Source organism: Ictalurus punctatus, chromosome 14, assembly GCF_001660625.3.
Source record: "Ictalurus punctatus breed USDA103 chromosome 14, Coco_2.0, whole genome shotgun sequence".
Classification (NCBI taxonomy): domain Eukaryota; kingdom Metazoa; phylum Chordata; class Actinopteri; order Siluriformes; family Ictaluridae; genus Ictalurus; species Ictalurus punctatus.
The window spans coordinates 14,695,562-14,717,507 of NC_030429.2; the positions used below are offsets into that span (position 1 = coordinate 14,695,562).

A 21,946-nucleotide genomic window follows, 5' to 3' on the forward strand; every position below is an offset into this window, starting at 1 on the left:
CTTCTGAGCAAGGTACAATAGTGTTCATGTTCTTTCCCAAAAGACGAGGCCATCCTGTTCATTTTGAACTCATGTCAAAACCTTTGATTCATCTGGACTTTTCCATGGCTGTATAAGGGAAAAATGAAAGGATGAGGGGGAAAAAAGCAAGTTCAATTTAAGTCTGATCCAAAGAGCTTACAACTGTAATTAAATCATTAAATTCTTGTCCATGCTTGACAGAGCGGAGAGAAATTAACTTCCCCACCAACCTCATTTTCTATTTGAACATGAAATAATGATTTTCTGCCAGTCTAATGACAAAGCCAACATCTGATCTGTGCTGCATCCGATGGGGATTAGCTCCAGCACTGGCATTAGAGCTCATTACCAGCTTGAGTGCAGAATTATTACATCTTGTAATTGGATGGGGAGATTTATATACCGATCTGAGGCCAGTCTCTGTAATATTGTAATTACAAGCTTGGTTGGTCGGCTACTAAACTTCACAGGGAAACAAACAGAGTGGAGTGTGGGTTTTATTAACCTGTAACCCTTAAGCAGAGGGAAATCGCTTGTGTTAAGTATTAAGGGCGGAAATAGGTTTGTCCATTTCACTGGTGTCCAGTGAGGAAAGAGAGCGTGAGAAAGAAGGGAATGTGTTTGGTGTATGTCAGAGGTATAATCAGGCCAGGGATGAAGGGAGAGGGACAAAATGAGCTGTCTCTTCAGCCTGGCTGAGTGCAATGTATCTATTACTTAAGACTAACTGGCTGTGAAGCTGTCCATTCTGTGTGCCATAAGGGGGCTGTTTCTGCTGGCTAAAAGGGAAAAGAAGGTATTGATTCCTCAATCAGCCATTTGCCTGCTAAGAGAACGAGAGTGGAGAGGGAGAGAGCTTGAGGGACAGATGGAAACGGAGAAGGAGAGAGAAAGAAATGTGTGTGTGTGGGGGGGGGGGGGGTGTATGGTGGATGTTCAATTAATTTGCAAACACCATTTCTCTCTTTTTCCCGCCTTCAAGTGATTCCAGCGTGCAAATCAATGTTGACAGGTCAGATTGGCTGCCACTAATCTTGGCATAACAACTCTGCAGTCAGAAGCCCTCCGGTAATGGAGTGCTTATTTAGGCTCATCGGCCTGTGCAGGTCCAGAGAGGCTCGATCAATGCTGGCGAGAGATAGGATTGATGAGGTCTTGGTAGAAAGCTGAATCTCTAAAGCCATGGAGGATTGTATAGTGTATTTGAGTCAGGTTAATAAAGAAAGGCCCAGAGCCTTGTCCTGCTTTCACCAATTTCACTATGCCTTACAACACCTATGGTGGCTGAAAACCCAAAACCACTGTGGAAAAGGTCAGTCTCTTATATGGGATTAGTCCCTCGTTTTGTGGTCTCACAGGAAAATTATATGTTACTGTGATAATAAAAAACAGACCTATAACCCAGATATTTATCATGTAAATACTGCAAACAAGACTGATTTTTTAAAATCTTTTTCTCTCCCCTCTAAAGATTAAATTAATTTACACCACTGGGTCAGGCTGAGAGGCTTGTTTGTATTTTTATGAATTAGAAAAACAATCAAGATGTTCAGTAAACTAAACATTTGTAGTTTTCTGAAATGATTCTGTTGTACAGGCTTACTTGCTTTCATTATTGATCACCTGTACGGTTACATCAATGTGTATCTTGTAGCTTTTCCAAGTTTGTCCAGTTCAATAAAGCTCTTATCCAACAAATCTTTGTTTTAAATGAGTCACATACCGAAATATAGAGAGAACCTGTTTTTCCTCTTTAAATCACTAGCAATAACACAGATATTATTAAACAGTTGAATAGTTTTTGTTTTGTTTTTCAATGTTTTTAAGTATTTAAGAATATTAGCCTATAAAAAATATTTAGCTATTAGTACCTGTTATATGAAGGTTTGCTCGGTTCTGCTGTTATTTCATTAATTCATTAGTTTATTTACTTCGTGAGAATATCTATTTCTAACAGTCTATCCAGTTAGGTAGAGACTACTAATGGATTTTTAAGGGGGTTGGGAGAGATTGGACTGCTTTGAGTATTTGATGACTGCGTTGAAATCAAATTCAGTTAATCAAGTTAGAGCCGCTCTTCCGGCGCATCTCTTAGAAATTCTCACTTCAGCTTTCTGCATGTACATCGTTACAGTTTCATGAAATGAAGGTTAACTTTTTTTTGTGAGACTATACTGATGTTACTAAAGGTAACATAAAATAAACATTTGACCTATTCGGATAATTGCGTACTATTTTAAAGCGGATATTTTATGCAAACGGTATATCCGTTTACATTCCGTTAACTATAGGCGAGGAGCAGATATTTTATTCTAAATCTCAACCAGCTGTGGCCAATATATAATCACTGTGATTAACATCCACCCGTTAATAAATAATATTTAAGGGTTTTTTTTTGTTCCTTCGTGTAATATAGAACAAGGACGAACTCCATCAATGCCGACTCTTAAGATAAATGTAGATAAAGATGTGTTGCCAAATCGTGGTTTAGATTAAACTTATTATTCTTATTATTATTCTTCCTCTTCTTGTTATACCTTATTATTATTTTTACTACGCTTATTATTCTTATTGTTGTTGTTGATTATGTTGATGATGTAAATATTAGCCTAGCGTTTACAGAAAAATCTACATTTGTAATATACATGATTTATTATGATCATACCAAATTAGCTGTTAAATATTTTTCCTCTCTATGAGCAAAAAAATGCTGTTTATATTTATAATCACCTTTTTGTTTTTTTGTTTTTATTACAAAGCAGCGCTTTTTCATCAAAAAGCCGCGTTGTAGCAAAATTGTGTTTATCCGATTCGTTTGTGGGCTAAATATATTTTGATATGATTATGAAATAATAGGATATTGCTTAATAGTCTCGACAGACTGTGCGTGAGAGAGAGAGAGAGAGAGAGAGAGAGAGAGAGAGAGAGAGAGAGAGAGCGAGCGAGCGAGCGAGAGACAGACAGAGAGAGAGAGAGAGAAACGAGTGGTGTGTTTAAGAAATGGGAGGGGCTACTGAGAGACTAGAAATGTCAATCACACCAAGGGCTCAGAGCAATCAGAGGCAATCTGGGAGGACCTGACCTCAGTCCACCCGGATCAATAAGCGAGTGAGAGAGGGGCGCTCATCGGCTGAACACTTTTCATTGCGTGCTTTCACGTGGATCAGCGGTGTCAGAGGGGACGGTGCGCTTGTGTTCAGGTGCTGGGACCTCGAGTGTAGCACCATGGCTCTCCCGCAGCTCGGCTATAAGTATGTGAGAGCGCTGTATCCCACTGATCGGGCCGGAATGCTGGCGGGCCGTGTGGGTGCCGAGCTCAGTCCGACCAGCAGCATCTCTAACTCCCTCTCTATGTACGGATCTCCGTTCAGCGCTAGCCAGGCATACAGCGCCTTCCTGCCCTACTCCAGCGACATCTCCGTGCTCAACCACCTGGTGAGTTCCTTACACGCTTCTTGATGCATTTTCCTACTAGTGCTGAGTACTGGATAACCTTTAATGCGTTATTTATAATAATAATAATAATAATAATAATAATAATAATAATAATAATAATAATAATAAAAGCTACTTCAGCTCTTGGAGAAATATATCAGTGTTTTATGATTGAAATACGATTGATCATTCAGAAAGTGCATTGGAAAAAGATAAAGAAATATGTTTGTTTGTTTGTTTGTTATTATCAGAATATAAAGAGTAAATATAATTAACACGTGTAGTCTACTATATACACAAAACCCCCGAGTCTTCAATTACATTCAACAATAAGTTAACAATGAGTTATCATCTACAGTGTCTATATAAGCCATAAGAATCATAAGTATAGCATAATAATAGTAATACAATAATAAGTATAGCATAATAATAATAATAAAATAATAAGTATAGCATAATAATAATAACAACAATAATGACAGCCTATGTGTTAATGTAAATTAATTCAGCACTGTGCACTTTAAAAATCAAGATTCCACTTTTAAGAACATTTACAAACGGTAAACAAAACGGTACCCGAAGCACCGAGATCCCCTGAGCACCCCTAAAAGATCCTACAGTGATTTTTTTGAGTTATGTGAGGATATATGTGGATATGGTCTTTTTCAAGCGCAACTCACGTGCTTGTGTACCTGTGTGTTTGTCTAGGCCAGTCCATACGAGCTGAAAGAGAGTCCCGGCATGCAACACCCTGGGTTTCCCGCTGCGCACCCAGCTTTCTTCCCTTACAGTCAGTATCAGTATGGAGATGCGTCCCGACCCAAAAACGCTACCCGCGAGAGCACAAGTACACTGAAGGCCTGGCTGAGCGAACACAGGAAGAACCCATATCCCACCAAGGGCGAGAAGATCATGCTGGCCATCATCACCAAAATGACCCTCACCCAGGTGTCCACCTGGTTCGCCAACGCGCGCAGGAGACTGAAGAAGGAGAACAAGATGACCTGGGTACCAAAGACACAACCGGACGAGGAGGGAAACGTTTACCCCAGCGACAACGAGGGTGAGGAGGAGGACAAGCGGGACGACGACGACGACGACGAGGAGATCGACCTGGAGAACATCGACACGGAGAACATCGAAAACAAGGAGGACTCGGACTGTCGGGACGAGCTCAGATCGGATTCAAAAATCACGGAAACGGACAGGAGTGACTCAGACACGTCCGAGGGGTTTGAGGACACGCAGGGACAGGAGAAAAGTTTTGTAAAAAACAGCGGGATGAAAGACAGAGATAGCTGCGCGGACGGACAGAGGGACGAGGACAGGAAAAGCCCCACAGCAGAGCCCTTGAGGAATCTAAACCCAGCACAAAAGCCCAAAATTTGGTCTTTGGCCGAAACAGCAACGACACCAGATCATCCGAAAAAGTCTGCAGTAATGAGCAGGACTGCTGTGCAGAGCTCTGTGGGGAACATGCACAACTGGACAAAAATGGCCATTTCTGCTCAGCAGCTCGCATTAACACACCATTACTTTGGACTTAAACAGCCGAGCAACAACGTTATGATTAACAAGTACGCAGACGCCAGGACTCACGCCTTATGAGCCCCTTCGTTATAGACTATAATGGACAGTGAAATAAATATTTTTCGTCGTGTTTTTCTATTTTACATTCTCCGCATGGATAAATGCAATACTTCATTTCCACGTCATAAAACAGTGATTTTGTTGGAGAAAATAAGAGAAAGTGTCTATTGAGTTTTTTACATAAACGAGGCTTTGAATTTGTAACATAGCTATGGATGTTGCCTAGCACTTCCCTTAATATGAGATTATAATAGAGTAAATGTTTATATTGCTAACTTATCCACCTTTTCGCTGTGTTTATTTATCAGAGCCATGTGAACACCCTTTTCTGTCATCAGTCCACTGAATGAAAATGTTGAATGAACAAACCACACTGCAACAATTTAGGTACATATTCTGGAGGGGGAAAATAATGTTTCGTTCAGTTACTGACATGAAAAGAGCATGGTGCCTTTTTACACACTAATGAGATCCATATCCTGCTTTAAGACTGATCACAAAACAAATATTCGCAAACGAAATAGTTTAACAAAACCTTTTTTAAATTGCTGAGCCACATATTTTCCACGGCAATTGCAGTTTTATTTTTAAAATTAATTTGACAAATATACTGTGGTTATTTCTGAATGCATTTATTTCTCCATAATGTAAAAATATTTGTTTTGAATTAGTTTTACAAGGTACAACACCTCGACCATTATCGAATATATTTTACGCGTATATTGTTTAGCACGATATGAAAATCATATTTTGTGAATCAAACATTAAACTCGTTTCTTTTATAACTGGTGTACATTACAAATTTTGCTCATGTTAATTGTTTTTAAAAGCAAAATGAATTTTACATACTTAAAATATTGTACAAAACTATTTTTAAAAAATATATTAAACGCAAACACACTTTTACACAAATACACAGGCACAAGTTATGCTTGTGATTAAATGGCGGTCAATTAAAAATCATAGAGCTAGATAATAAATAAATAAATAAATAAATAAATAAATAAATAAATAAATAAAAACATATATTAGTAGAATATAACATGCAGCAGTTACAAATAAAGTAGCTGTTTAGGTGTAGAACTCACATACTTCACCGTTTTCTGGATATTTTTTTAGATATGGCTAAAAATAAATAAATAAATAAATAAAACTCTTTTCTTATAAGTTTCTAAGTAAGGGCCTGGAAGATGGGCTATGCAATTTACATAAAAGTTGAAAACTAAGACTGGATAAACAATTGAACACTTTTCACTTAACATAGCATCAAAAACCATACAGATGTTCAAAACCATATAACCTACTAAATAGTACTAAATGCTAAACTGTATTTCAAAATAATGGGCCGCATATCGGCTTTAATACTTCAATGCATTATCTATGGTAATATGCGCTTTTGGTGGCCTGTACTGTAGAGCAATGCTATTTATTAAAAAGCAATTTTGAACTTCTTTACACACTTAAACTGCGCTGACCTTAAATTTGAATGGTTTCATAAATAAAATTCAATAACGTTAAGTTAATAAAGCGTTTATAAAAGCACTTCTGCTAGGATAAAGAGGAAGATGTTTGCTGTGGGAACAGGTGGGGTATTTTACATTAGAGCTCCCTCTACAGGAAGTCCTCAGAGGTCGTTTGATTTCCATATATGATGGAGTGAGTACATTCAATTTAAGCAAATTTTCTGGTTAAAAGAAAGAAAAAAAAAACGTTCTGCTCCCCACCATTAAACCTAATTTGCCTTATTTTATCTAAGATAATCATACTGTCACATCTAACACCAGATATTAGCATATCTGACAACATATTACCCTCAAATATTACTAAACAAATTGTCTTCTTGTTGAATAAATAAAGTTTTCTTATTAGAAACATGCTAAACGACATAAAAGATGTCAAACATTGAAGGCATTGTGCTTTCAGAGCTTTTGGTTGGGTGAGAAAAGCAGAGGACAAAAAGGCAGTGGACGTGTCACTCGGGTGGACAGGCTCTATAGAGAGGGAGGAGGCCCAGATTTCATGGCCGTTTATGAGTGAGCATTCTGAGGGGACTGCATTCAGGGTTACACAATGGGGAATCGTCTGGATGCAGGAACAGGAGGGCAGACGGGGGGCCTGCACCATTCACCCATCACCAGGCTGAAAATTCCTCGCTCTACTCCCACAACCCCTTTCAGGAAAAGTTACAGGACAATTATGGTAATAGTTCCGCTTTGTCAAGGGTAAAGGCGAAGGCCTTAGAGGCCAGAGAGTTCTTATTCCACTTGACATTTACACTGGCCCGCTCTACATATACTCACAATTTGGCTGATACAAGGTGCCGGCTCATGAGGAACACAGCTATTACAGATCGGATTGGAGGAGGGCTTAAGGACATTTCCTGGTAGCACACTGAAATAGCAGCTGATATGGAACTAGGCTAGTGTCAACCGTTTAAAGTAAGTAAATTCTAACCTGACAATTAATCAGTTAACTAGGAGGAGATGGGAAAACAACTTCTCTTATTGCTTGCAAGGCTGCACATTATTCATTATAAAGGCCCCGAATTTAGACGCAGTGTGTGAACTAATAAGACACAGTTTCTTCGTCACTTGAGAAAATGTGCTGGCAGTCATCTAACATAGTGGTGCCAGTTTCAGCATGGTGGCTGCTGGCCAAGCTGTGAGCTCAAGTCAATGAGTAACACAGTATGAATCTTCATTTCAGCTTCACAGCTGTTCCTGTTCTTCTTTGTTCTGGCCTATATTTCATGCGCCGCATTATTTGTATTTGGGACTTTTATGTATGAAAAATCAGCTTGTCTTTGACTTAAAATATGTGGACAGAAACCAATAAGTGATATCTGTCCCAATAATGTGTGTATGAGCTTTACTGTCAGAGAGTTTTTAACTATAGACTATAAAAAATACATTTTGATTCATCTCCGATGAAAGCATAAAAATCTATTTGGAGCAAGACTGTGAACAAATATCCCAGACTTCCCTTTGTGTTTCCCTGCAATATTCACAACACTCTGTGGAAACTCCCATGACCTTGAGAAATGTGTGAGACCTTAGATCACCGTACAATTAAACAATCAAACATTAAAAATAGGACTCTCTCAAAGGGCTGCACCCCATATGACCATGGGAAATCGCATGGCTAATATAATTTTACAGGTGGATACACAGGAAGATTGGGATGTAATTACCTGTATTAAAATGTCAACCTCGAAGAATTCCCAAGAGTCCTCCTCATTCCATGTTCAGGATGGATTCAGTAAGTATCATGTGTAGGGAAAAATACACAGTTGGTGGATTTTACACGGTGAGTAGAGGCGATTTTCAGAGATAAATAAACAGGGAATGGGATGCTGAGGTAAAATCCACATCCAGTGTAATTAAGTGGCTTGAAATTGTTTTCTGTCATTCATGTATATTAAAAGCAACATTGTTGTAGTCATATAGCAAGTTTAGAAGAGACTGACCAATGATTGCAACCTAAAGGTTTTTTTTCTTCAGTTGGTCCCAGAAGGGTTCTCTTTCAGAAACTATAACCCATTTAAAAAGCTATTATCCAAAGAACGCTAGATGAACATTTTAAAGAAAGCTGGGTTTCTGTACAATTTCTGTAAAATATATTGTAAAAAATTTTAACATTCTTCATTATTTTTCTATTTTTTAATTATCTTATATTTTCTACTTAAACATCCATGATAACAAGCAAACTAAGAATTTCATTGTCAAAGGAACTTGTGCATTCCATAATAAAGTCCTTGAATCTTTCTACTGTCTGAAGGTATTATTTCAGCCTTAATGCCTTGCTGGTACTTTATAGTCATTCTTTGGCAGGACTGCAATCCGATGGGACAAGCTCTACCTGGAGCTGTTTTCCTTTTAAGTGTGTACCATTTCTCTCTCACTCTTTTTCTCTTCCTGACACCCTGTCACAGCAAGTTCTCAAACACATGTGTGCATGACCACTGCAGCTGTCCAACACCCTTCACATAGTCCCACTAAAATAGCACCGGACTAACCAGGCCACTAGATCATCTGTGTCCCAGTATGTGACTCCTCTTCTGGGTAGAGGATGAGGTGTGGCCTGCTTGCTCGTGGAACATGTCTGGCCCTTGTGTTGGCTTTGACACACACACTCTAATGAAAACCAACACAGAAACACAAGGTACTCATGAGGACGGCTGTAACACAGACATGCATTATTTTGTTTTGAGCGTATTTGGGTGGTACAAGGTTTATTGTCACATAATGTGGCTTGAAACATATGATCAATAAGATATTTAAACATGACAGGAAAGATGTAGAGTTTTTTTTTATATATATATATAAAGAGATCTCCAGAACAGCTTATCATGACTATAGCTCTGGACATCTTCTGCGATGGGAAAATCATCTTTCTGTTTCCAGATCAATACTTTAATATATATCTATCTTTTATTTAACAACAGAAGGGACAGAAACAGAGTAGACAGTTTGTAGAACTCATTGGCCTCATTCATAATTACAGCTACACATGTAAGACCAAGGGCAGTCTAACAAAAGATTTGGTCACGAATGGAAGCCAAAAAAAAAAAAAAAAAAAAAAAAAAAAGATAGCAACAAGGGGACAGGAGAAATCTCAAAAGGCTTTGAAAGTAGTATACAGCCCTTAGGCTATCCTTTCTCCTGCCATATACCTGAAGAAAAAAAAAAAAAAAAACATCGTAGCCAGAGGACGTTGTGGAATTCAGCTTAAATTAAATATGAGCTTGTTTCACCAAGTGAATAAACTAGTTCTTGCATGCTGCCAACCTTAGTGAATCTAAACATTATTTATATTCACATAATTATGTCTTAATATTATTCCCTCACCTGGGAGCTAGTTTGATATGAGGGTGTAATGTAATTATAATCACAGACAGAGCAAGAGGTCAAAATTTCTGTTTGGAGTCAGGATTTCAGTTTGGAGCGCTTTGCTGTTGAGTCTAGGTAGAGCAACGATGCTATGATGTTTCCATATAAATTTTTTCTTAAAGGTGGAACTTTCTTCAGAAGTGTTCTCTGGCTCCTTCCTCTCCCTGAAGCCTGGCAGGGATGCAGGAGCGTGAACATGAGTGATGGTCAGTTTCAAAAGAAAATACACAACTTTTAAAATATCTTATCAAATGGACATCTTGCTGAGCTTGAGAAAGAGAATATTTCATTAAAGGTCTTATTATATGAAAGGCCACACTGTTATGGCCCATGGTAACATAAAGAATCTACCAATCCACTGCAGCTGTTCAGGTCTAGTACTAGAGAAAGCAGAAGATACAGACAAACACAATGGGCTGTCCAGGTTTCTCAGCAGGATGTGTTTTATTTATTTGCTGAGCTCGTGGGTGGATGAGAGGCCATATTTGTCAGGTGAATAAGAGGAGAGGTATTGAAGTGTATGAAATATTCACAAAAGCAGTAATGATTCCTCTGACAAAGCAAAGGGGCACTGAGAAGAGAAAACTGGAGGTGGAGAATAAGAGAGGTGGATAAAAAAGCTCCTGGCTCTTTTTCCAAGAGAATGGCAGACAAAAGAGCAGAGATGCCAAATAGATTCCTTTCAGATGCCTCTTTCGTGTCCTCCAGTGGCATCAGAGTACAGCAGTGGTTATGAATCAGACCATTTCAACGCACTTGACAGACGGTAATAAATGTGCTAAAATTCTATTGTGTAAAAGGCATCTCTGAGGGAGAATCAAAAGAACGTCACAGAGGCATGGGCATCTCTGGTCACATTCATATTTATGACTATTATTACTAAAAAGTGCAAATTCATTTTCTTTTCACTGCATTTGAAGAAGAAAGATGAAATGAAAATTTAAGTACTTTTTGCTCCTTCAGCCATGTATTACATAAAGGGGCAGGGGAAGAAGAAAGAGGACGACAGAAAGAAAGAGAAATGAAATAGAAATATCGAAATTAAACGAATTTTTTCCCTCCCTCTTAAAGTTAATAAAAACAAAACAAAAAATGCAGCTTGTCATGTTACAGAGAAAGCACAATCCCCTGTCCTGAAGACTTTCCCATAGCAGAAAACTTAGTGATTGTTACGAAGCGCTGTAACAGTTTCTGTTCTCCTAACAGAAAACTTCATCATATCACTAGCTTAAAAATGTATTATTATGATGAGTGTACATAATCCACATAGAATGAAATTCCCTCTGAGGATTGATGCTTTACCATACAAAGATTCTGTACAAAACAAAACAAAAATTATTTTGCACCTAAAAGCCATACACCCATAAGAAAAAACATTATTTTGTAGCTAAAAGGGAAGAAAGCACAAAAATATTTCAAACATATCTGCATAAAGCTTAAAACTCATAAGTAAACTTTTGGATAATAAAAATATATAATATTTGAGATATCACTCTCCAAAATATATTTATGGCTAGAGAACTCTGGATATCTCTCAAACCATAAGATTAAAGTGGCATGTTGTTACAAACCTATAAAGAAGTCTAGAGCCTTGCATAACCAATAAAACAAACAAACAAACAAACACACACACACACACACACACACACACACACACACACACACACACACACACACACACACACACACACACACACACACACACACACACACACACACACACACACACACACACACACACACACACACACACACACAAGGTGTCAAAGCTGATGGACAACAACATTTGTCCATTTGTCAAATGCATAAGAATAAGTGTGCCCAGAGGCTGTTGGCTACATAAACAGTGGTTAATGAGCCCAGTCATGAGGTCAACACCCACTAATGTGGCAGAAGTGGAACTGATAAGTTGCACTTAGTGGAATAAAACTGGAGGGGCTGAAGTAATGGCTGAAGTTTAATCAAATCTCTTCAGTAGGAAAATTTCAAATCGATTTACTGTTATTTGTGTAGCACTTATAACAGACACATCAGCTCCCCTCCAGCCCATTCTGCAAGCCATCACACAAGCATTTACAATTTCATTTCATACTGGATATAAAGTTAGTGTATTATTTTACAGGTAATAGTGAGTTTCATTCCCTAGCATACACACATTACCCCATCCAACAATAAAAACATCAAGTAGAAATAGTGAGAAAATCAATCAACAACAACAACAACAACAACAACAACAACAATAATAATAATAATAATAATAATAATAATAATAATAATAATAATAATAATAAAGAAACATTCATCAAAGTTTTGCCCCTTCCAAGCCTGGCTGCAACTACACAACAGACAACTGAACTGTCATAAAGAGAGTAATATATACAATAACCATAATATCAAATCATGTTTGTGCATACAGGAACCTCGTACTAAAATCTAGGTAATGGGATTTAGTGTAACGAGTAATTTGTAAATGTTAATCAGCTCATAGATACAGTGTGTTTGTGTACAAGAGGCACTGTGGTGCTGCGTTGGACCTGGACAAAGACACTTTATATTCACATATAATATTATTGAGAGTAAATTTACAAAAACATATGTAACATGCTGTGTGATGAAGCAGAATGAAACTCAGCATGTTGCTTATTAAGGGATTTTCAAAACTTGTTACGGTGGTTTGATTCAGGGGTTAATGCACAAGCAGACAGAAAGGGATAACCTATCATATATTATATTGTGATCTGCTGAATGCTTTCCTGTTATTGGCCCACTGCTGCAACACCTGCATAAATTAGAATGAGTTTAATTTAATTTAGATGTATATGAGGAGTACATTGGGATGCATCATATGCATATGACATGGAAATGTGTGACTTGAGGGCGAGGCATTTTTCCACGCCGCTGAAGCCGATTCATCAGATGTATAGTATGTATGAATAGTTTCATGAATCACAGGCAGATTCATTCATATTGCCATTCCATGCACTCAACATCTGAGCTCTTTTCTATGAAACTCTGATGACTAAGGGCCATCTTTGAAAGGGTCACTCTGTAATGAGCAACGGTGACAGAGAAAAATGTCTTGAGAGATTATGATGAAGAAACAAAGAACCCAAGACTGAGAAGAGGAGTCCATCCTCCCCTAGGCAACAGAGGATGGTGAAGCTAAACAGCTGTATTTGGATCATACAGAGGACACACAATTCGTTTACCAATGTCTTCTAGATCTAAGCGGTCTATTGATTTAGAATTATACAGGACTTTGGAGATAACAGAATAATCAAGGATACATAGATATCTCATACAACACAAGTCCTTGATTGATTTAGAAGAACATGAGGATCTTGAACATATGAGGTTCACTGTTAAAAATATTGTGGTATTTTTTGTGGTACAAGCATATTCATATGCTATGACCACATTGAGCAATTGGGCGAACAGCAGGAAAGAGTCAAACATAATACAAGACCATAAATAAGTAGATTAGCATTTCTCTGAGTTGTAGTTATCAAGTGTGGTGTTGTAGAGTCACAAAAATGGGGGCAGTATATAGAGGCATGACCAGGGGGCATAACCTGACCTGGGCATTAGGGGATGTAGCCCCAAAGATTTTTTCTTTAGACCTGAATAATTCTCCACTTGGAGCGGTTTGTTACTACGTAACTGAACGTCAGTAAAAGAAGACCAACTGTAATTTTATATCTTCAGTGAACAGAGGCGAGACCAATCAGATACAGGAAAATACAGAGAAATACTTGTGTCTTATTGGTTGACAGATCTCAATTCTGCCAAACACTAGCTCACAGAGTGTGAGGAAAAATGGAAATATGCAGATTTTTTTTGTATTTAATTTTTAATTTTTTAACCAGTAAAGTGGTTGAAAGTGAAACACTAACATCCTCTGGTGCTGAGCAGGAAAAAAAGGTGTGTAAATGTCTATATGAGTTCCAGTTGAACACGTGAACATGATATGAGCAGAGCATAAGGACAGATAATGTACTTTGCATGGCACTGTAGCAGCTAAACCCATATAATGATAGCTTAGCTGTGCCTCCTCTTGGCTAAGGACACCAAACTACCCTAGTCTCAATACATAGATAGCCAGAAAGTTTTAACACCCAAGGCAAGCTTTATGATAAATCCAACTTTTTGTCCAATTTTGACATTTTTTAAGCAATTAACCCTTACATGCAAGAAAAACAAATTGTATGGAAACAGTGTATTTAGAAGTACGTTTTAAAAAGTTTTTTTTTGATGGAGAAGAATCTGGGCTCAGCCCAGGATGATTAACAGTCCAGCTAACGCCCCTGGGCATGACAGTCAAAGAAGGGCTCCATCTGCGTACTGACTGAATCTTACACCCTGTATGTGACAGCATTGATTTTAAACTTCTGCAAGTACAGAGTTAAAAGCCATTCCCATTTCATGCTAGCTGACTTCAATAGCATGTGACAAACAGGAAAATGGAGTGAAACTATGAACTGCACAGACGCAAGGTGACAGGAAATCATTACAGACATCATCTGTATGAATATTTAATGAAAGGACATTTGGTCTACTGCAGGTGGACAGGAGCAACGGCATACATTAAGAATGGATAAAATATGAGCACGGTCTCTAATACGAACTTCCCGATCAAACACAATTTTGTTCTAGCTGTCAGTCTTACATGACGTGTTTTGTGTTTATAGCTTGAGGATATAACGTAACGCCATCATTCAGAATGAAATGCATTTTACAGCAAACGATGTCTATTACACATCTATTACATAGTTATTATCACAGAGAGAACATGTGCATCATCTTGAGACCCAAACGCAGAGCTTTTTCTCAAAGTGTGTCAAAGTTGTGACAGCCTGTGATAGGACTGCTTCCACACAGCACGGCTGTTTCCAGCAGCAGCCCGAGAGCCCTCTGATCCATAATGACTAAGAAGTGCAGTGAAGACAACGCAAACATCTAAATAGGGAAGAAAAATATGACAGTGTAAGACGGGACTCTGTGCCTGGGAGTCGTCTTCAGGGCTGCCAGTGAGTGATGCTCTGTCACTCACACAAACGACTGCCATCATCGGCGAAGTCCCAGAGAGCCGCATTTCCTTCTTTATCTAATAGAAAGTAATGACATATACAGGCTGCCAGGCCTCTTTGGCAGCAATTGGGCCCTCTGGGGAGACATTTTGCATCTCTTGCCGCAATAAGAATAAACGCATAGGGGAGTCTATTTGGCTGAGTGTGATGGCTAGCGCGTCACTTATCGCAGCTCAATAAATCTCCATGCCTCACTGAAGAGATGGGAGCAGTTATCGCATCTCGGCAGAGCTCACGTCGCGCAGGCCTCGATGACTGACGGCTGCGCGCATCATCGCAAATTATTTATCAAGGTGGAAGGAGGGGAGGGGTGATGTGATTTAGCCAGACAAGAAATAAAGGAAATCGAAAAATAAAAGAATTACAGAAATGGGGAAATGAAAGGGAAGGGAAGATGGGAAAACAAATGAACATCTATAAGGAGACTGTAGACTTGGCAAAGAAGAAGGGCAAATTAAAACTGGCAAAATGTAAGATCTCAATCAAGAGCGTGATGCTGATCATGCTGTTTTGTCTGAAAGTATTACAGAAATTGAAAATGGAGTTGGATTTTATTGTAGTCTTTCGCTTACCTTACAAGCTTTGGTGGCAAAAAAAATCTTCCTCGGGCTACAAAAATATATATATATGGAAGGCTATGAAATTACTATTCTGTATAATGCAAAGAGCACCAGGTTTATGTCAATTTGTCATTTTAGTCCTCAGATGCATTTTATTGAGTATCAACAAAAGTGTTTGTGTATCATTTATATCTACAGTGACATCCACCTATAGTATGTGAGAGAATATGTGCAGTATAGACATTTGCTTAGCAGGTAGAAATGATGCATCCAGGCCTCTTGTGTTCCCCTGAGCCCCCTGCTCCCAAGCCCTCTCATTACAACCAAGCTGTATTCTCCACCGCTGTCACCTCATGAGGCAACATCTCTACACTAACACTGCATTCATTGCGACCAGTGGGACAGCAGATCTATATTTAGGGGAATGAAGTGTAAATATAATCAGTACTGTCACACACCTTCCCAGGCTTCAAGGCCCATTGATCATTAGCTCCCTTCAAATACCAGGTAGCATTTAATGTCGGCGGAGGGGAAATAATAAGGCTAACAAAGATGAATAATTGATGTGTTTGCGGCTACACATGCAGGGCGAGCTTTTTCATCGTTATTGTTGACTGTTAGGAAGAATCTGGTACCGTCTGTGTCAGAAGAAGAGGAAAATGTGTGCACAGTTCATTATGCTCCAAACAAACAACGGAGAGTGAAGTTCAATCTGAGCGGCTCCGTCAGATAAAAGCAAGCTGTCACTTTGTACTAATGAAATTTTTTCATTTGTTTGTTTTTTCGCCAACGACACGCCTCAAATGTCATGTCCACCCAAGCAGCAGCCCCTCATTACTGCTGGTAATTAACTCGATATCTGACAGGACCGCCAGCGCTAACCAAACTGAAGCTAGCTCGCCAGTGCTAGGACATGCTAATAAATCAGTGGATGACAGACACGCTACATAATGGGAGGCAGATGAAAAAAAAGAGAGAAGAAATGTTGATGTGAAATGTGGTTATCTTTGAATGCAGTAGGGGGCAGGGAGGGAGGATGGGAAACTCTCATATTAATGCTCTCTTATTGGTTGATATGAGGAGGCTTTTCACAAGGTGGATGTCCAAGCGTTGAGAGAGAGAGGGGCATAGGGAGAAAGAGACTGAAAGTGGGGGCGGGTGGGGGAGAGGAAATTACCTGGTGTCATGACCTCGCTCTAGTTCACAATCTAATGATGAATACTAGGCCGGTGCAGCATGGCAGATTATCCCAGTGGGGACCTATAAGCCTTTGGCTTGATTTATGGCATATTTATCCCCCTCTATCTGAGGGATGTCACCTCGATGGAGAGGGAAGGAGTCTGCGAGCAGAAATGACAGGGGGAGAATTTTGTGGCCATAATTGTCAATCATCGCGGAATATGAGCTCCAACCCCTTCCGTTTTCATATTGGTGCCACGATAAAGTTGTCGTCAAAACCATGAGGGCTTCTAATGCCACTGAGAAAGGAATAATATTCACATCATTCTTTCCCTCACTCGCTGGGAGAAAGGACCTGTGTATGGTATAAGCCCAGAGGCAACCTAGAACCCAAAGCTGTGACATTAGTGCTGAGTATATATCTGCAAATGCTCCATTTTTCATTTTTTCGTGAAGAGTGTGATTAGATTAGATTGGGAATCATTTGTATTGCCTGTCTAGGAGGTTATAAAAACATTAGTCAGTCTGCTGCCTTTAGCCGTGGCCCCACAGGAGCAACAGTAAAACAGAATCATCAGGGAAAGCACGGGTCAGAGCGAGAACACCCGTACTCTGATGAATATACAGACCACCAACTTCACGCCTGTCCATTTTAAATCCCAATTGAAGCCATTTCAGCTGGGTTCAGTCTTAAGTAGGGAACAGTCCAAAATCTATAAAGAATGAATTCATATGGTTTTCAAGCACTCAGTTTAATTGTTTCTTGTGAACTGGAAAACAGGTTGAAGTTTCAGTTGAAATGATTTCATACTGAGCCGGTATTGATTACGTTATGCGTTTCTGAGACGGGAGTTCAGATCATTCAGTTCCATCACCTGAGTGAAGATTGCAGTGAAAGAGGAATCCCAGGCTGGAAATTATCCCCATTACTCTGTGCACTCAACTGGAAACCTCATTAAGCTATGTATAATCCTCTTAATCAAAGCCATTGCAAAAAGAAGCAAAAAAGTGATAGCCATTATCGAAACATCCCTGAACTCACAATGTTTCTTTTCTCGTATAATTAGAAATAAGGTACTGGATAAGGTTCCAGACAAAGAACTGCTCCCTCTGTATATCAATATGCTCACTGAAACGTTTCAGAGAAAAGGAAAAAAAAAGTGCAAAAGAATATTAAATCAAATCTAGAAGCAATGTTGCCTCTATGAAAGCCTGCTTGTGATTATTGCATAAGAGTGTCTTGTCATAGAGTGAGCCTGAATTGTATTAATGCAGCTGCACACCTCTGTATATACAGAGTACCTGCCCACTTCCGCGTTGACAGACTGTATGGCTAATTAAAGCAATAGATGTGCAGATGCCGGCGTGTTTCTACTGTGACACATGGTGCAAGCACATAAATAACTAGTCATCTGCCTAGTGCATCTAAGTGCCTTCTTTAGTGCAGTGCTTTTCATTTTTTACACCTGACAGCACAACGATCAGAGCTCATCAGTAGCAGCTGGTTGAGGGAGAGAGAAAGGGAGGAAGGGAAGGCTTCAGAGAGGGCTGCATGCGCCTTTTGGTAATTGAGGGGAGATTACACGGTCTTTCAACCATGTAGTTGGTCATCACAACCCATTAACCATTTATATTAGATGCTGCTCCACAGTGTCAACAATCGTTTAGAGGACAGATGAGGTTCAATAGACAAAAAGGCAGTTTTTGTAATTGTAAGAGCAGCAATTTGTTAATTATTCAACAGAATTCATAGCAGTCATAAACTTATTAATGACAATAACAGAGAGGTGCTATATATAGTTAAGATGTATTACTTCCAAAATGCTAAATTCCCCACCTCAAAACACCGGTCATATTTTGTGCCATAAAGTATCTGTAGTCCTACCTGACTCTGTCTGTAACACTCAATTGAAATACTTATTGCTTCTAATCTAATACGTGAAGAACATTACCTTTGAGTACAGCAGTTTAGCAAGCACTCTCACACAACTTAAACACATCAAATATGTGGTGCCATTCGTCTCATGAAACACACGAAACAAGAATCAATGTAAATCAGTCTGCCCAAGTCATTATTAATACTATAAGAAAGTGCTAATTAAGTTACTCTGGTCTAATGCTTTAACCAAGAGGCTGAAGTACTGTAATCGTGTTTCAGGCAAAGCAGAGTTAACCTCTCAGTGGCTTATTTTCCCAGTCAGAGCTAATCGATTGGAGGCGCTTGCTAAGGTCAAAATGGCCACCCTCTTCATTTCCCAAACAACCTGACCCTGAGTCAGTACACTAATGAGCTCATATTACACAGAGATCAATGGCATTGGATTCTCATTGGCAGTGGATCAGGCCTGATTCAATAACACTGAGTGTCTGACCTCAGTAAGAGACGATGCAGTAGCTATCAGCGCAATGAAAGAGTCAAAAAGTGTTTTGCAAACTCCTGATGTGTATTTTTAAGGAGGTTACACATGGAAGGCAGTTTGTATATCTGAAGTAGCTGAATTTTTGCCATGGGAAATCAAATAACTAGCTAAAACCCATCTCTTTCCAAAGACAAGCATACAAAAAAGGCTTATATTTCAATAAACATTACACTTAATGCAACATTCCTAAACAGTAGAAGTGTAATTCCATGCTGAACTTAAATATATTTATATAATATGCTGCACTGCTCTAATAATATATTATTTTCAAATATGATACTGCATGATACTGCTGTACTCCATTGTGAGTCCACTGTAGTTATTACCTCAAAGGTCATCAGGAAAGGTAATGAGAAACCATTTTAGCAGTCTGTCAAACCCCTCTCCTATGGGGCTCCTTAACATTCGTTAATTAACTCACTAACTCTGTGATAATTCTTGTATTTACAGGGCTTGTCTCTCCGGTATGCAAATATATTACAGGGTGCTACTGAAAGTCTTCCTCTTGTCTGCCCTTTAATATATATATATATATATATATATATATATATATATATATATATATATATATATATATATATATATATCTGAATACATCTGATACCTCCAATTTGAGGTATATTATTTTTGCTTTCTCTTACATGTCTTTTAAAGTTTCACTCTGTGAAAATGTAAAATCCCAGACCTGAAACCAAGATCATCATTATATTGCTCAGCACCAGTGGCCACACAAAGTTGGTCTCTAATGCCTTTTCACCCTTTTAGTCATATTGTCACAGACAACATTTTCTAACTGTCTAAAATCATTTAATTGCTCTCTCAGTTTTAACCACTTAAAACAACTGTCAATGTGTCTTTACACAGGAGGAAGAAAAAGACACAAGAGCTGTTAATATAAATATTAAATAAATAACTGTAAAATATAGGACAGCAAAAATAGGCACTCAGTTGATGTTTGAGAGAAAGAACTTCCCCACTGTATTAATGTCATGATTATCAGTATTAATGACAATTGCATGAGAATGATGAATGAAGTGTTTCAACTATGGCAAGAGAGTTGGCTTCTTTTATCTCCTCAGTATTTTCCTATATGGCAAAGGTATCTGACGTATATTATTGTTATTTGTGCCAAACATTATTTATAAAATTGCTGCATCAATACATTTATTTCACATTTGAAAAAATCAGAGCTGATTGCACAATACTACAGCAAAAATAAATATGACAGATCCTGTTTATAGAGAAAACAAATGTCATCTAGGTTTTCAAAATTGGAGAAACAAAGAAGCGATAATACAAAAACAATCTGAACCTGTAACAAATATTGTTGCAAAAAAAAAAAAAAAAAAAAAAAAGGCAGCTAAGAAAGTCTTACTGCCCCGGGGCTCACCTGCATTGTGCTGCCTAAATGGGGCTGATTCATTTTTCAGCTGATGGAGGGAGACATCCGCACCCTGGGCAGCGGAGCTCTAGTCTGGCCCTGAGTAAATATAGAATTTGTTATTCAGGGTGACAAGCCTCATCGCACTATCAGTGACATTTCAATCAGAAAAGGATTATCAGGAATACTCAGACTGTTCCCTGCTTCAAATTCTAAGCTCCCTCCTTTGTATTATGGTGTGCTCTAATGGTATGTTATGAGGTAGTTACGTCCATGGCAAATTGAACAGTCATGGTTATATCAGCTACACTGGCATGGGTATTTTTGTGCCAGGAATTAAACACAAATATAATTGTCTGTGACAAAAGTTATTTAGGACTGTCATCTGGGAGTAACTTGAAAGCTTATAGAGGACTCAAGCTTGAAATGTGAGTTCAGTTTGTTCAGCAGTTTGATATTTAAAAATATTTAAAGCCTCAACAAAAACAATGCAGTATATTTTACACAATTTAAAGCACAACTGCACATTTCTGTAGTGGTTTACACATAAAAAAAATAAAAAAAAAACTTTCCATCATTACAGTAGGTTTGTGTGCAAGTGCGTGTGAGTGTGTGTGTGTGTGTGTCTCATTACCGCTGATGAGTTTGGCACAGCTGTGTGAGGGGATTAGATGGAAATACACAGGAAGTGTCTTTGACCCAATATTTAGAAGTCGCTGGCCTTGGCCAAACTGACAACACTGAATCCCAACAGCATCTAGCATACTAACCCCACCGGGAGGACAGTCTGTTCACCGATTCCTAATTATACTCCATCTGACACCACTGTCCTCTGCCAACACACACATACACACACACTTACAGTAGCTCCTACATTAATGTTCCCAGTGTTTGCATTAGGAACATCAGAATACCCCATATAAGCACAGGCACAAAATAAGACGCTACATATTGCTACTAATATGCCATTTCTTAAATATACAGTTCAGAATTATTGGCACCCTTTAGAAAAATGAGCAGAAATTATGCTAAGAAATACACATTATACACAATAATTATTACTAATTTTTTATTTTTATTGCAAAAAAAAAAAAAAAAAAACTATTATATGGGCAACTAACAAACAGTCTACTTTAAAATAAATAAATAAAAGTTTCAATCCAAAATATATGTGCCAAAATAATTGACACTCCTAAGGAATATTTTAAATAAATGCGAACAATTTGTCATTTGTGAAAAGCAAAAACATTTGATTATTTGTCATTTGCTCTCAGACCTCAGGAACTCTGTTGGTGTCTTTAACCATGTCCTGTTTCCCTGGAAAATTTTATATTATATAATATATAATAAATTATATTTATATATATATATATATAAATATATA

The 21,946-nt window shown here is 38.3% G+C and overlaps 1 protein-coding gene and 1 non-coding gene across 2 annotated transcripts in view; one reads left to right on the forward strand and one right to left on the reverse strand.

Moving 5' to 3' along the window:
- The window catches only part of LOC108274567 (uncharacterized), a 45,052-nt gene extending 23,521 nt beyond the window's left edge, over positions 1-21,531 (reverse strand). The window contains exon 1 of the transcript XR_008397882.1: positions 20,572-21,531. This is a non-coding gene — a transcript (uncharacterized LOC108274567). The remainder of the gene's footprint in view (positions 1-20,571) is intronic.
- Positions 3,059-5,831, forward strand: irx3b (iroquois homeobox 3b). The gene is made up of 2 exons (XM_017485600.3): positions 3,059-3,456; positions 4,165-5,831. Exons 1-2 carry the CDS (start codon positions 3,247-3,249, stop codon positions 5,062-5,064), a joined length of 1,110 nt encoding a protein of 369 aa, XP_017341089.1. The 5' UTR covers positions 3,059-3,246; the 3' UTR covers positions 5,065-5,831.
- Positions 21,532-21,946: the final 415 nt, after the last annotated feature.